General features: G+C 34.7%; 1 protein-coding gene across 2 annotated transcripts; it reads right to left on the minus strand.

Moving 5' to 3' along the window:
* Window positions 1-6,950: 6,950 nt before the first annotated feature.
* LOC126755663 (troponin C) lies at window positions 6,951-13,955 on the minus strand. 2 transcript variants are annotated; one of them, XM_050468396.1, is made up of 6 exons: window positions 13,869-13,955; window positions 13,373-13,460; window positions 8,367-8,400; window positions 7,894-8,292; window positions 7,807-7,827; window positions 6,951-7,157 (listed from the first exon to the last, which is right to left on the minus strand). In XM_050468396.1, exons 2-6 carry the CDS (start codon window positions 13,373-13,375, stop codon window positions 7,153-7,155), a joined length of 462 nt encoding a protein of 153 aa, XP_050324353.1. In that variant the 5' UTR covers window positions 13,376-13,460; window positions 13,869-13,955; the 3' UTR covers window positions 6,951-7,152. The 2 variants fall into 2 exon arrangements, with proteins under 2 accessions (XP_050324353.1, XP_050324354.1); XM_050468397.1 differs by having other exon boundaries at window positions 13,774-13,871.
* Between the last annotated feature and the right edge of the window lie 1,353 nt (window positions 13,956-15,308).

Genomic DNA, 15,308 nt, shown 5'->3' on the forward strand with positions numbered 1-15,308 from the left:
GTATTATTGACGAGATTTGGATTTGTGGTTTTTAAACGGTTATTTATAGCTTAATTTCACATAATTTTTTTCACTAATGTCCACCGCTGCAGGCAACTCTTAATTAAGAGCTCTACTTAAATAGTTTTTGATTAGACTAGCTAAAAGAACTGTTATCACAGTTGGCGGCAGATCAATTTTTCTGAATGTGTTTACCTGTTATACCAAACAGTGATTAACGTAGCATTGGCGACAGAAATTACGAAAAAAAAACTTCAATTAATCCAACTAAAGCACGCTGCTTAACGAGCAAAGAAATCTATAAAATCAGCGGGTAATACCGCTATAAAACTAACACTTTCGAGATTTTGAGAACAAAAATTACGGTAGAATAAAAATTCGTTAATAACTAGAACACTCTTAACCCTTGCAAGGCGTTTTGGTTTGCTTGAAATTACGAGTGCACCGTTGAAATTATTTGATGGCAATATTATTTGAAATTTCTAAGCCAATGCAAGCATGCTAACGTTTAATCCGATTTTTTCATATACTTATTATAAGCCTCAGCTGGGATGGCTTTAAGTGCCTTTTTGCTTATTGCGATTTTGCCTCATTTTTTGAGCAATATTCGTTAGATTGTTAAAGAGTTTAAATGTAATAGATATAAACTTATATCACGTTAATGATGCGATTGATGAGTGTACGGTCCTCAGCTACGTTGTCAAACATCTCTTTTATGACCTGTACTGGTCTTCGGTTTTGTAAAACATTCATATTCTTTGGTACGAGTCTAGAATTGACACGCTTCACTTTAAAATTTCATCTAAAATTTATTCAGTCAATCCTTAGAGATACTGAAATCCTTTGCTACCACTCTGAGGCCAATTCGACGATTTTCAAGCACTGTTTATTTGCATTCCTCGATGTTATTACCATTACGGGGTTACATGGGTCTCCACGGGTAAAAAACAGCCTTTTTTCAACACTTTTTTTGTCATATAAAAATGGAATATTCTATTAGAATTTTTTATTGTTACAAGTTCTGAAATTTTTAGAAAAAATTATTTTAAGCTCGGTCATTGCGGCGCCATTTTCCGTGACTCTTCGGATAAAAGTTGCTCCCGCATTGGCAGAATCATCTAATGTAAAACATTTGTGTCTTAGTTAAAACGTTTGCTTAGAACTTTGATGAAAGAAAAAGAATTGCAAATTGAATTTTTGGCAGACACTTTTAGAAAAAAAAAAATTAAAATTTCTAGAAAAATTCGCGATCTTTTTTTTTCAAAGGCTTTATGTCGAAAAAACTTTTCATCAAGATCAATTTGAAAACATTGACAATATTCAAAGAGGTGTTATCGAATTTAATAAGATAATGAAAAACCAGAAAAAACGTTAACTTCAGATGCACCGAAGCTAATATACCCTTCCCAGGTGAATTTCTTTTAGTAACTATGTGTTTAAGTAAATGTGCGAAAGCTACACATATTCTATAGTAATCAGATTTAAACAATTTCTTCGGAGGTTACATTATTTCTATGAACAATAACTCATACCAAATTTCCTCAAATGAGGAAGTTTTGCATGCAAGCATTTGATTCCGATCGTTCAGTTTGTATGGCAACTATATGTTATAGTGCCCCGATATTGGCAGTTCCGACTAATGAGCAAATGACGTTTGCAAAATTTCAAAACGATATCTTCAAAACTGAGGGACTAGTTCGTATATATACAGACAGACCGACAGACAGATGGACATGGTTAAATCGACTCAGCTCTACATACTGATCATTTAAATATATGTATATTTTATAGGGTCTCCGACGCTTCCTTCTGCGTGTTACAAACATCGTGGCAAACTTAATATACACTGTTCAGGGTATAAAAATCGATTTTGAAATCTGCAAATCCATGTAACTCCATGTAAGACTCCCAAAAACACTTCAGCAACCTTTTTAACGATGCCATAGCAATGACTTCATTGATATCACAAGATTTTAAGGAAATTCGTTTTTTAATTTCGGTTTGTTTCCTTGTTTAAAATCGCTAGGCAAACTGTTCCCATCCTAAACAAACACAAACAACTGGCAGACACACACTATTTGACATTTTATGATCAAACTTGATAAGAATATAAGAAAGGGTTATACCAGCCTAGAAAAAACGTAATTCAATTGCTTCGGTTTGCGCGGAGGTAAAAAGGGAAGTCCGAGTCAAATCCAATCAGATGGTGCTGAAAATCGGCATGTGTTTTATTTAGAAAAATAGAGAAATTAATAAAGAAAAATTGCTAAAATCGCATCATCCACATTATTTGGGTTTTTAATTCACTATCGTGGTTATTGCCGCCTAGCAATATATAGCTAATCACGCGCAGCTCAACCGTTGAATCGGACTATCTTCCATCGAAGTCGGTTTTATTTTGTTTTATTTTTAATTCAAGAATTAACAGATGGTGAATGAGTAGAATCATCAAGATTCAGACATTGTTCTGATATCTAAACTTCATAAGACAAAATATCTTGCAATCTTTTGTTGTAAAACGATAGATTTTGCTGGGTTTTTTAATCCAAAAAATTTTATCATTACACATAAAAAAATGTTGAATTATTTATAAATACATATATATTATATCGTCTATGGACCTCAATATCTTAACCTTTAATAGCACTCTTGATAAAGGCTGATGAATGACGGGAACAATGTATAGAATTGATGAGAACTCGGATACCATTAACTACCATGTTAGTGTTTGTTTCGCTTCCTCTCTGACATTCGGGCTCGCTTTACCCGGAATGGACCCGTAATTCTCATCGCGTCAACGACAGATAAACCGGAGTATTCCCCGAAACTATATGCGGAATATTTTCTGCCACTACAACAACAACATATGACTATAATTTCGGTTATTGTCAAGTCGACTACCACCGAAGGGTTAATGTCGCAGCAAGTAAGTGACAATTAAGAACACCAATGCATCTTTGAGTTTGTGCACTTGTTTACAGCTAAGTAGACGACATGATTGAACTCACGCAGTTAAGTGCAACACCATTAATGACACAACTTATTGCGACATCAAGTTGCAGTTGCCTTTGATTACACACCATAAAAACACCACATAGAGCAAGTGTTTGATTACGCACGGTAAAGCGTTCAATCTCTAAGTCAGATGATAAGATGACTTTACATTTCAATAACAGCACAGCGAATGGGTGATAAAAATAGCAGAAACACCGTTATTTGCACAAAACACGCCAAAACGCTGTGAGTAATGAAAATTGTATGCAATAACGGCATTTTGTAGCCATTTCAAGGACGTTGTTTGGGCAAAAAGAAAACAAAAAAGCGCCGTTAGATTATTGGCACAATTAAATTGTGGTTTAATGACAGTTAGAAATGAGAGTTGCCGTAGTTACGCCAATATGTGTACGCATATAGGAACTAAATTGCTTATGACAGGCATAATTTATATGCGTATGCAGATCTAGACATTAACATAAATAGTAACTGTTAAATATGCCATATATAGTAGACCATACAAACATATATGTACATATGTATATGAAGGTGTGTGTGTACACAAAAGAGCATATTTGTATAAATCAAATATCTCAATGAAAAGAATGCGAATTGCAAGTCACGTAAAAGGCAGCTCTATATTAGCGCTGTATGCTTCATACAGGGTGCTTCGAAAGCAAAATGTTCGCGTTGCATGTTATATGTGCCACAAAAAACATTATCTTAATTTTATTAACCGATTTAGGACGAGTGAAGTACCTTTTACGCAGCCGCTCCTATTGTATCACCCTTTATTTTCATATAAATAAATCGACGGGCCAAAAGTCGCTTTTCAAAATACACTAATATGAAGAAAATATGCTCCAATATATTTAAAATTGATTTTTAATTACCCAGCGCGTGATTTGCTGCACAAACACACTTCGCACACACACATACATCTAAATATTTGCATGCAAATGTGGCTGCAAATTAATTTTCATATTTTTTTCTTGTGTTTGTTGTTCGTTCCATTCACATTTTTTGTCCTGCTGCCAATATAAAATAGAGTTGCTATGCTCCATAAAAGCTTTGCAGACAAGCAAATCATTTGCAAATATACACACACACGTACTTACCTAGGTACATGACAATTGAATGCAATGTCGATTGGTGAATTTTTCACGCTAATCACGATATCCAACGACTAATGAACGCTGTTCAATGACATTCTTTGCACTATTTTTGCCAACATTTTGTTAAGAAAATTAATTGGATTTTCAAAAATATGCGAAACCCAAACATTAATAGCAAAAAACATATGAATAGCCACTCACATATGTACATATATACATAAAATGGTATACATGAATACATACTTGAAAGTGTAAAATAATGCAGTATGTCAATGAGTCAACATCTATTTTTAGCAATACGTTTAAGATTTACAATAATTCCGAAAAAAATAAACCACAATGTAATACATGAAAACTTACGTTCAATATCTTCTAAGGGTTTTAAGTGCATCTGTCAGTTAGTAGATCTACTTATGAAGATTTCCCCGCAATTTTATAGAAACTCCCAGTTACAATGCTTTCACAGCGGCTGAAACGACTCAATTCCTTGCATGGTTGAAAATAATCCAATAAAAAGACAAATGAATTAACTGTTAAGTAAGCCTTTTATTGTATGTACATACTTATTAATTCCGAACATCTTAGTTAAAAATAATTTTAAAATTTTTAATCCCAAAAACTAAAATTATGTTGTATTAAAAATAAGAAAAAACGTTCACTTCGATTGCATCAAAGCTATAACATCCTTCACAAGTACAAACAATTCTCCACAAGAACTTGCTTCTGATTATTCAATTTATGTAACAGTTAATACTATGTGCTAGTATGCAGTGGTCGTCATCCGAGACTGTTTTGATCTTTTCATTGTGGGTGTTTTTTTTACGTGGCGGGTCCCAAAGCCAGCGCACAACAACAAAACAAATAGATGTATTTGACTACCCAGAAGATACTATAATTGGTCTAAGACCGGAAGTTGTGTGCTGTTCCTGGCCACTCCAAAGTGAATGGTGGTCAGAGAAACCGAGAAGGACCCGGCTGGAGAACGACCTGACTGCAGTTGGTATCGCCAAACAGCGAAAAGGAAAAACGATTGGTGTGGCTATTGTGGTCGATTATCGGCGGTTCCGAGAAATGCGCAGTTTTTATCACGACTCAGCTTATCATGTTGATTACTTATAATATTCTACTGCGATCAAATTGAAAGGTGCACCCACTTTTTGGTAAAATTCCGTATCTCGGGACCCGACTGACCAATTTCGACAAAATTTGGTAAGTGGCATTATTTTTATATTCCTATGTCACGTTGCAAAAATGAGCGAAATGGGACAATAACCACGTCTACTTCCCATATAGCACAACTCTCAATTTCACTTGATCCAATCCAGTACATAAATCAAGAAGAAATTAATATAACGGGATAAAACTTTGCATGAACAATGTTTGTAGTATGTGCCACCTTATGACCAAAAATTGAATTTTGAATTTGAACCTATACCTATAGTTGACTTTTGTTCGAAAATATCAGTCAAAGTCTGAGGTATACATTATAATTGAAATTCAGTACTTCTCTGACTATGGTATGTCTGTGTGTCAAAAATGGGTTGAATCGGATCAATACTTCCCTTAGATCCCATATATCTAATTTAAAGAGATTTCGAACTTTCGGGTGACTTTGTACCGCATATATCGGCCAATATGTGAGTTATCGTAACGAAAATTATAAAACGTAATTTACTCATAAGAGTGGATCTTTGTGCCTAATATAAAAAAAAATATCAACCTTTTCGAACATCCGGCTGACTTTACTACATAGATGATTTGTTTTTTAGTATGTGACATGTTAATAGCATGTGGTATATGGAATAATAGATAAAATCTGGTCAATCCTACACCAACTGCCATAGTATATTGGTTTACGTTTTTCTAAAAAACCTTATGTGTCTGTCAGATTTAGGAGTACACCAATTATTCTTTGGTTAATGAAAGATATTTCCATTTGCTTTTAAGATAAATTAAAAACAGAAAGTAAATTAAAATTTTTTCCAAGTTCTATATAAACTTAAGGTATTTCACCGTAGGCCTTTGTGATCTGGCACCAAGTAGAATTTTAGTCGTTTGTTTCTGGTGACACTCTCCGCTGCTGCCTTGCTTCTCGAGACACTTTTGGCCGATAAGTACCTGTATAAGGTTCAGTCAACAGCCAATTAGATGTTAATCCCGTAGTTGTCTGGTTGATGGATTAGAGGCTAGCTCCGAGCTTTCCTAATAGGAAAAAACCTCTAATTGAAATATAATGCAGTGATCTAGCTGCTTAAAAGACTGCCTTATACTTAACTCTGGAAAATATATCACTGCAACAAACTCCGTCTGCCATTTTGATCAATCCGTATAAATGTTTAATGTGTTGTTAGCAGCTAACACACCTTTACGCCAACAATCTCTTTCTATGTTTACTCAGAGCCTTCGTTTTCAATTGAAGATTGGAATCATGTAGTCGGTGCTTGCCAAACCGCCATTATCCACGAACAATGCTGCACAGTTTACAGCGAAGATGTCTATAGATGGCAGGTCTTGCACTACGTATTAAAGCTCAAGCTATGTACACAGCACATATTCGCGGAACTGTTTTCATTGGCTTCTGGTTGGTAGATTTCCGAAAGCCTGTCCTCCATTCTAGCGCATGGAACAGCACAATTGGTCTTAAAATCGCTGTGTAGCACTGCTGAGACAAGTTTTATTAAGAATTTTTTTCAGTGAGAGTGGATTCTGAGTTGAGATTTACTCTTCAGACCCTCGTGCGCTATACTTAGAACCTTTCTTCACTAGAACTCTTTCAATACCAAATTTGGACTTCCCTTGCCTTAGTACCGAATTCCTCTAATCCATATTTCGAAAAAAACATTTTATGTATCACTTTAGCATTTACTTTTTATTATATTAATTTAAGGAAAAAAGAGTTTAACTCAAATCCAACAATAAATTAGATGTTTAAAAACAAATATTCCGCTTGTTCAAAGTAATTAGAATAAGAAAATTTACTTCATTGCTGCAATACAACGGTGACACTTAAGACTTTTTGTACTTCAATAACTAGAATCGTAGCTTAACCTATAGATTAGAGAAAGTGATAATAACGTATTAAACAAATATGAAATAAACACAATTTTTGGCAGTGAAAACGGCAGTGGCGAGGTAAATAAACAAGTTAGTGAAAAATGTGAGGTTATAGTTAGTACTCAAGCGTTTCAGTTATGGGTTATCATGAGGCGTGTGCGGCGACGGAAGGGATTCTGTACTAATTCACGATACAAGGTAAAGATGGGCACCCATTTTGGGAAGCGCGGACGAAATACTGAGTGATAACAACCTGAACAGTGTTTACGTGGCATAATTTCGGTTTCCTCAATATTTGTTGTCTGTGTAAATTTGGCATTTCCCTTGTGGTCCGTGCTTTTTGTTTTGTTTTGTATATTCACTGTATGTTTGCTTGTTGTACATATAGAGGAATGTGCCGCGGGAATAGCGGGGCATGTAGTGGAGATGCTTGCAAGCGAGGTTAGCGGTTTAGGCCAGACATGCAACGGGCGACACATTTGCTCGAACAAACGTTCAAAATGCCACTCAATGCGACGATGTAAGCGCAAGCGACGCGAGGGACAATCGTGTGCTCTGCATGCAGGTGTCCAACAGTGACGGGGCACAGCGTCGGAAGCGAACACAAAATGCCGTTTGAATGTCAGATCATAGAAATTTTTACCTGTCATCACTTGCATGAATTCTAAAATATAAAAAGATATTAGTTTAACGGTAATTTGGGTGTAAAAATAATAAATTGCAGTCTCACCATCGAAATCGACAGTGCCTGAGCCGTCCGCATCAATTTCCTCGATAATCATATCCAAATCGCTGGCGGATAGCTTATCATCCAATTCACGCAGAATGTCACGAAGTACTTGCACCGTCAGATAGCCTTTACCCTCCTTATCGTAAACGCGGAACGCTTCCTTCAACTCGCTGGCCAATGCCGGCGTGTCCTCTTCGACCTCCACAAAGCGTGCAGCCAATTTGCAGAATTGTGAGAAATCTAGTTTACCCGAGTTCGACTTGTCGACCTCCTTGATTAGCGCTTTTATAGCTTTGTCGTCCAGCTTTTGGCCGAGTATCTCGAGAATGGTCTGTACATCATTGTATTCGATGTAACCACGCTCATCATGATCGAATGCCTTGAAAGCATTGCGCATAACTGTTTTTGAAGAGAATTTTGTATAAAGTTATAACAAGATACAAAAATAAATCTTAAGGCTATTAAGGGCTTACTTCGCAGCTGTTCTTTGTCGTATTCTGCCTCCGTCTGTAGAAACGTAATAAAAGGAAAGGTAACATATTAATTTCTATAGAATTATGTATAATAAAGTCTATAATATAATTTTTTGTATATATACAAGAGTGTTAATAAAAATGTAAAAATAACTTGTGTGAAACATCCCGAGATAGTGAGCTACGTAGGTGTTTCCAAAGACTCTTAATCTGTTATCAAAAGCGAATAAATGATTTCCGATGTTTCCGACTGATTATATCCAGTCTTACTTCGAGTTAAAAAGGAAATTTTTGTTTGATTTCCTAGATTGATTATATCATAGGTCTGGTAAAAAGAAGTCTATTATATGTATGTGTTTAGAAAACTGCTTGAACAAAAGAATAGAATATACTCCATATTTTACAGTTTTCGAAAATGCAAGCTAGCCGGCTGAAAATGTGAATACTTTTTATAGTCCTGATAATGCAAATCAAGTCTGGAAGATCAATTATGGAAAATATCTATCAAATAATAGTAATGGTCGAGACTGATCATCATTTCGATTGCACGAGGAAAGGAACTAACCTTTAAATAAGACTGGGTACAAAAAGAACACGCAAATTAACGCAAAGCAAAACTTCATGGACCGATGTTAAATCAATGAATTGCTGCTGAACCGCAATAAAATAATTCTATTTCTGAAGCGGTTGATTAAAAAAACGGTAATTGTCGAATCTCGGTGAGACGACACAAATGTTGGCCAAGCCAGAATTGACGGTTTGGAAGATTTTGCCATGTGCTTGATGAGATTGAAAGGGTCAAGATCATCTATCATTAGCTGCTCCCTTACGGGCACTATCTTAAATCGGACCTGTACTGTCAACAATTGGAGTGTATGAAGGAAGAAATTGTGCAGAAGCGGTCAGTTATGGCCAACAGGGTAGGAATTGTGCTCAATCAGGAAAGCTCTAGGTCACACACATCGTTAGTTAGTGGCCAGTAGCTCCGGGAGCTTAGTTGGGACTTTCTTATGCATTCACTTTGTTGTTCAGATCTGGCACCAAGTGATTTTTATCTGTTAATTTTGATGGTGAAAGATTCAACTCACGTCAAGTTCCTCGCTCACTCTCGACTTTAAACGGATGTTCGTTGGCTTCCCAAAGAATACTTGGTCAGTGACCGGAAGTCGTGAACTGCTTGAACCATATGTAAAAGAATCGTTTCTGGTCACTCCAAGGGAATGGCGCTCAGAGAACTTTCCCCATTTGCGTGAACTTCTACACATGTCTCCATCCTCTTCCCTTAAGGAGAATAGAATGTGGAATATATTGGATTGTATGTCGAATTAAACATAGGTTTGAAAAGGTAAACGGAAGGGTCCTCGCAGCTCGCTAAGAACTATCAACTCGACATTATAATACAGAAATTTATTTAACGGGTTTTCTGCGAATCTAACCCAATGAAAGGTTACATTTCAGGTTAGCTTTTGGTTTGTTAATGAGTTAAGATATTCTGTTAAAGTAAATATAATGGAAGAATAAGAAGAACTAAGAATTATTCTATTTTTTACGTCAAAAAGCAAATTAAAATCGATGAGTTATTGAAAATAATGGGAAAGAGAATGCATAATTCTTCCTTCAGCAAAAAAAAAAAACAACTCTACTGCAATTAAATTTTTTTGAAAAAGTAAAGAGATAAACCTTTACTCTTTCCTCAGGTAAAACCAACTTTTAAACAGTTCAAACTCTCTTTGCCGCTTAAGATTTTAGGCTGCAGTATAAATCAAAGTACAGAGATTTTAATTATTTATTTTGAACCTTTTCGAAATTTTTTCTACAACAATTTCTACAGAAGTGTATAAAAGCAGAAAATAAATAAATATATAGATGATTACATACGTAAATACCTCTATATTTTTGATTACTTCTATATTACATTCATTCCGCTTTGTTTATTTGTTAATTAGTGGCATACAAAATTTGTCAGCTCGTTAAATTACGCGTGTTTTATTTATTATTATTTCTATATGCATACAAACATTTGATCATAAAGGCAAATACAACCAACAAAAACAACACATCCATGTGTTTATTATTGAATAGTATTCATATGTGAAACGCTTATGGCTGTTGGCGAGTAAAATGACCCAATTGGCGTTCAAGATTTACGACAAGGTACCTGCGTACAAATGTGGCATTTTGCAACGCCATTTTTGCCTCTTTCATTCTCTGTTGCAACAGATTTGCCAGAAAACATATAAGGCATATTTCATGTGGTTATTAAGTCAAAAGTGATAGCGAAATTCTGTTTATATCGAATTGTAAGATATACATATGTATATAATATAATAAAACTAAGAAGTGTCGGAAATTTCAATATTAGATATAATCTATGTAATATTTGACTAAGAAGAGAAAGAAAATCCTCCCTGTTCCTGACGATTTTTATTTTGTATCCTGTGCTCTTTTTGAAAGCATAGTTACTTTTTGTTTAGTATCAAAGTTGGGCACCAACTGAGATTCAAGCGATTCAAGCTAACTTTATAAAAAGTATGCGGTTATATGGAATGTTGCAAGAGATATTTACTTTATCTTGAATATAAATTTTAATTTGAAGGAAAGGTTAAGAGCGTATTCTCATGTAATCATTTCGAAAAATCGATTTTTTTTTATATTTTGACAGTAAAACCTATTGAAAACATGCTGCGAAAAATTCAGACCGAAATTCATAGTATTTTTTTTTTGAAATTCGACATTTTTTTTTTGTTTTTAATGCAATTGATTATATTTGGTAGGGACGATAGCCGCAGAACTACTGAATAATAATCCATTCGATTTTTTTATTTCAGACAACATGAACAGCCGCTATCACCATGACCAGTGAACTACTTTTTTTGTTGGGGACTACTTTGATTTAAAAAAAAAATATATATTAAAAATGTAAAAAACAAAAAAAAAAAAATTATTTTTGTACATTTCAAAATACAAATAAAAATATATTAAAAAATTAAAATGATTGAATTTTGTTGTCGCATAAAAAAAATGTTCCTAAAAAGTGGTAAAATGTATGCGTTCACATGAGAGTACCCCCTTAACTATGCCGGTGCTTTAAACCCGTAGATAGATAAATATATCTATATAAAACGAAAACTTTATTATTATACTCGTAAATATGGACGACGAGAGTATATAAACTCTAATGCAGAATAAGCACTAATAATTTTGAACTAAATTCTTCTGCATTTATTTACTAAAGTAATCCAATAAAGTTTTAAGCCCATAAGTTATAAAGTTTTAAAGTTCCACTTGATGTATTCTCTGGCTGTTAACCTAAGTAAGCTCATTTGGCTGAAGAGATTTAAGATTTTTTGCTATCCCGGCTATACTGTTTCTTGGTCTTTATCCAAACCATCTTCGTGCTTTTACATTTGAATTAGCCTATTTGGTTCTAAAAGGTATCTCGAACTTTTTTATCTTTAAAAATCTGAGAAGAAAATGCGAAAAGTGTTCTGATAGTAAACAAACACGCTTTGATAAACATTTATAATTTTCAGTTAAACATTTATAAACTTTTTCACTTAAGAGCCAAAGATGAATTTTAACATCTGATATCTATTCTGTAAAGGAAGGTAGAAGAGAAATAGCTGATTGAAAATCGTTCTATTAGCATAATTATGAGTTTCATAATAATATAGCTCCCAAAAGGAAGCCTCGGAGACCCTATTAAGTGTATATATATAATTGATTAGTGTAACAAATTGATTAGCCTTAGCCACGTCCAGCTGTCTTTTCGTCTGTACATTCCCGTACTATTTTCTCCGTTTTTGGAAATTGATCTGAAACTTTGCATAGTTCTTGAATGGAAACATTTTTATTTATCAATATATATACATTGGAACAAAAAAGCATCCGGAAATTTTAATTCTCGGGTAAACTACATTTCAAAAAAATATATTTTGCTAAGTTGACAGGACTGTCCTTAATTACTATGCCAATGAGCGCGATCTGCCGACCAGTTTGTTAACAGAAGCTGCTTAAGTCGGTACATCTCAGTAGTCCGTTGCGATTTTTACATACAACTATCGAACAAATAATTTGTCTCAAATTTTGTATATCTCACCAAATTTCTTGTACGGAATGATTGCAATTGTTAGAAAAGGCTTACAGTGATTCAGTTTTAGCAAACATACAAGCCTATGAGTGATATAAAGCCTTCAAAGGCGGTTGAGAGATCGTTGAAGATATGACGACTTTCGACCTGTTCAACTGATGAAAATATACAAAAGTGAAGGATATGGTGCTTGAAAATCGTCAGGCAAGCGTTAGATAGACGGCAAGAGAGCTCGAAATCTTGAGTCTGTTCGAATGAGTTTGGTGAATATTTTAATACCGTAAACAGGCCCCTTTGGACATGGAGAGCTTATAACTGCGAATAAGATATGGGTTTATGAGTTTGACATGCAAACAAGTCAACAATTATCGGAATAGAACCCGTTTTCGGTTGATAAAACAAAATTTGCTGAAGGAGCTAAAGGTGACCCCTAAAAGTGCTTATGAAAAGTGTTTCGAGGACTGGAAAAATCGTTGGCATAAATGTTATTACATCTTCTAATTTAAAGGCGGCGGGTACTTTTTTGTCACAATGTATATATATTCACGAAATTTAGCTTGGATTATGATCGATCAAAATATATGTATGTAGGTCTTGTATGAGAACTATCATAGATTATTATCCAAAGCAAGTTGTAAACTTTGATCATATAGCTGTCATACAAAATAACTGATAAAAACCAAGATAGTGGCATTTTTACACCTTTTTATACTATCTGCAATGTATTATTATATTTTAGAAAAATTTTAGCCTTTATTTGTAAATAATACTAATTTCAAACTATCTTTCCAAATGTGTCAAGTATGGAGGTATACTATATGTAAAATGTGGTTTTCTATATACATATGTACATACATATTTATACCTGTATTATACATGCATGCTTGTAAATTCTACATTAGTACTTTTGACTTACCATTTTCAGTAATTCTTATAACAAATTTCTGCCAAATATAAATTAATCCAAATATATAGGAGTTGAGTTGATTATCCTTGAGAGTAAACTGAAACAAAAAACGTTGAAATCGGTTGAACACAATTAATTGCGAACTTGTTATTTTTAAGTTAAGGCATCCGCATAGGAATATATCCTTAAATAATCTAATCGTTACACAAATAAAACTGATTAAGTAACGTTACGCACGCACTGATTACTTAATCCTTCGAAAAACACTTGCTTTATTTTATTTTTTTTCGCACGAATTCGCTGAATTCACTAGGAAAGCCACACATTTTAGCCACTTGTGACAAGCAAGGGATAAAAAAATATTATATACATAAGTATATTATAATATATGGATGGATAAATAGTAATACCCGTTACGCTGCGAACGGCAAACGATCGATGTGTTCACGCTTCCGAATTTCGATAATCACTCAAGAGTTGTGATTTGCATCAATTAAAAATTTACCTTTCGATCAGATCGAATTAAGGCACTTATATTGGCGAATGCGCGCCGTCGCCGACTAAACAAACTAAACGACGACAGCGATGGCAACAAAACGACAACGCACGCCCTACAAATGGGGAGCACCAAGTGGCCATAAGTACGGCATGCATTTTGTATGTGTGTGTGTATGTGTGAATGCATGTGTATTTGTAGGTATGTATGTGTGTATATATGTGTGCATGAGTACGTATGAATGCACGTATGAGCTTTTATGTAGACACAATGTTGGCGATGAGCAGCGAGCTACAACTACAACAATTTGCTATGCTTGTATATGCAACATGTACAGTATATACCTTGTTATGTGTGTGTGAGTGTGAGTTTGTCAACACAGGCCAAATATGTAAGTATGTGGTTGGATACATAATTGCTGGCAACATTCAATTCAGCAGCAATAGCAACAACAACTACATTTGTATTGCCAAAATAGCAGCAACAAGCAGCGAACAACAAACAACAACCACAACGAAAAGACCTTTGCTGGCAGCCAGCGCGCATCACATCGAATTGGATCAACTCGAATTGAATTGAATTGGATTGGCTTTGAATTGAACTCATTGCGACGGGGCGGCGGAACCGATCAGAGAAGTGACATGAAAACAAGCAAAACCACAAACACACAGACACATATTTGAAAAAATACATAGATTTTTAGATATAATGCGCAAAGGCGCATACATGTATGTATGTATGTATGTGTGAATACATATTGAAAGTGACAATTATTTTTTTCGTTTACAGGTGTGTCGGTGTGCGCTTTGTGCAGCACAGTCGGGCAGTCAAATGGTTTTTTTACTTTTTTTGCATTTTTTCCAAATATTTCTAATTACGTTGGGAATTCAACGACACATCAGCACTTGTGCTCTTGAGCAATAACAACAACAATAACACGATTAGCAGCATCAACAAAGCGTGTGGCACATGCAAGCCAGAAAAGGTGACAATTTTGCTGATTTGTTGCGGCGCTTTTACTTGACGCGTTTACTTTTTTCGTTTTTGTTGTTGTTTTAGACAAATTACATTTATTTTAATCAAATAACTCTTTCGCAGTGGACATCTGCTGGCAATACATATGCAACTATCACACACAAACATATGTATGCATGTTTGTTTGCTTCAACGTAGAGTAAATGTTGCTGCAGCATGTTGCGCTCACTATTGCAACACACATACGCACATATGCATAAGTGTTAGCCGACAGCAGTAAATTTTAGGTGTGTGAAATTTTCGATACTTCACTTAAATTTTAGCGCTAGTTTTACTTCATTATTTTTTGCTTTTGTTTTTGTAAACGTTCTACTTACAGTGGTGTTAGAATTTTGTTGCTATTTGCTTTGAAAAAAAAATGCGTTTTGTTCGAATTGTTGTGATTAATTAGCGTATTTGATTCGCCCATCGAAC

Source organism: Bactrocera neohumeralis, chromosome 4 (assembly GCF_024586455.1).
Source record: "Bactrocera neohumeralis isolate Rockhampton chromosome 4, APGP_CSIRO_Bneo_wtdbg2-racon-allhic-juicebox.fasta_v2, whole genome shotgun sequence".
In the NCBI taxonomy this organism is placed as follows: Eukaryota; Metazoa; Arthropoda; class Insecta; order Diptera; family Tephritidae; genus Bactrocera; species Bactrocera neohumeralis.

What these genes read in the sequence shown, in the direction of transcription:
- LOC126755663 (XM_050468396.1), bottom strand. An exon ending in CGACAAAGAACAGCTGCGAA is followed by an intron (nt 8,293 to 8,366) that starts GTAAGCCCTTAA and finishes CTTCAAAAACAG; the next exon opens with TTATGCGCAATGCTTTCAAG. An exon ending in AGGCACTGTCGATTTCGATG is followed by an intron (nt 7,828 to 7,893) that starts GTGAGACTGCAA and finishes TTTATATTTTAG; the next exon opens with AATTCATGCAAGTGATGACA.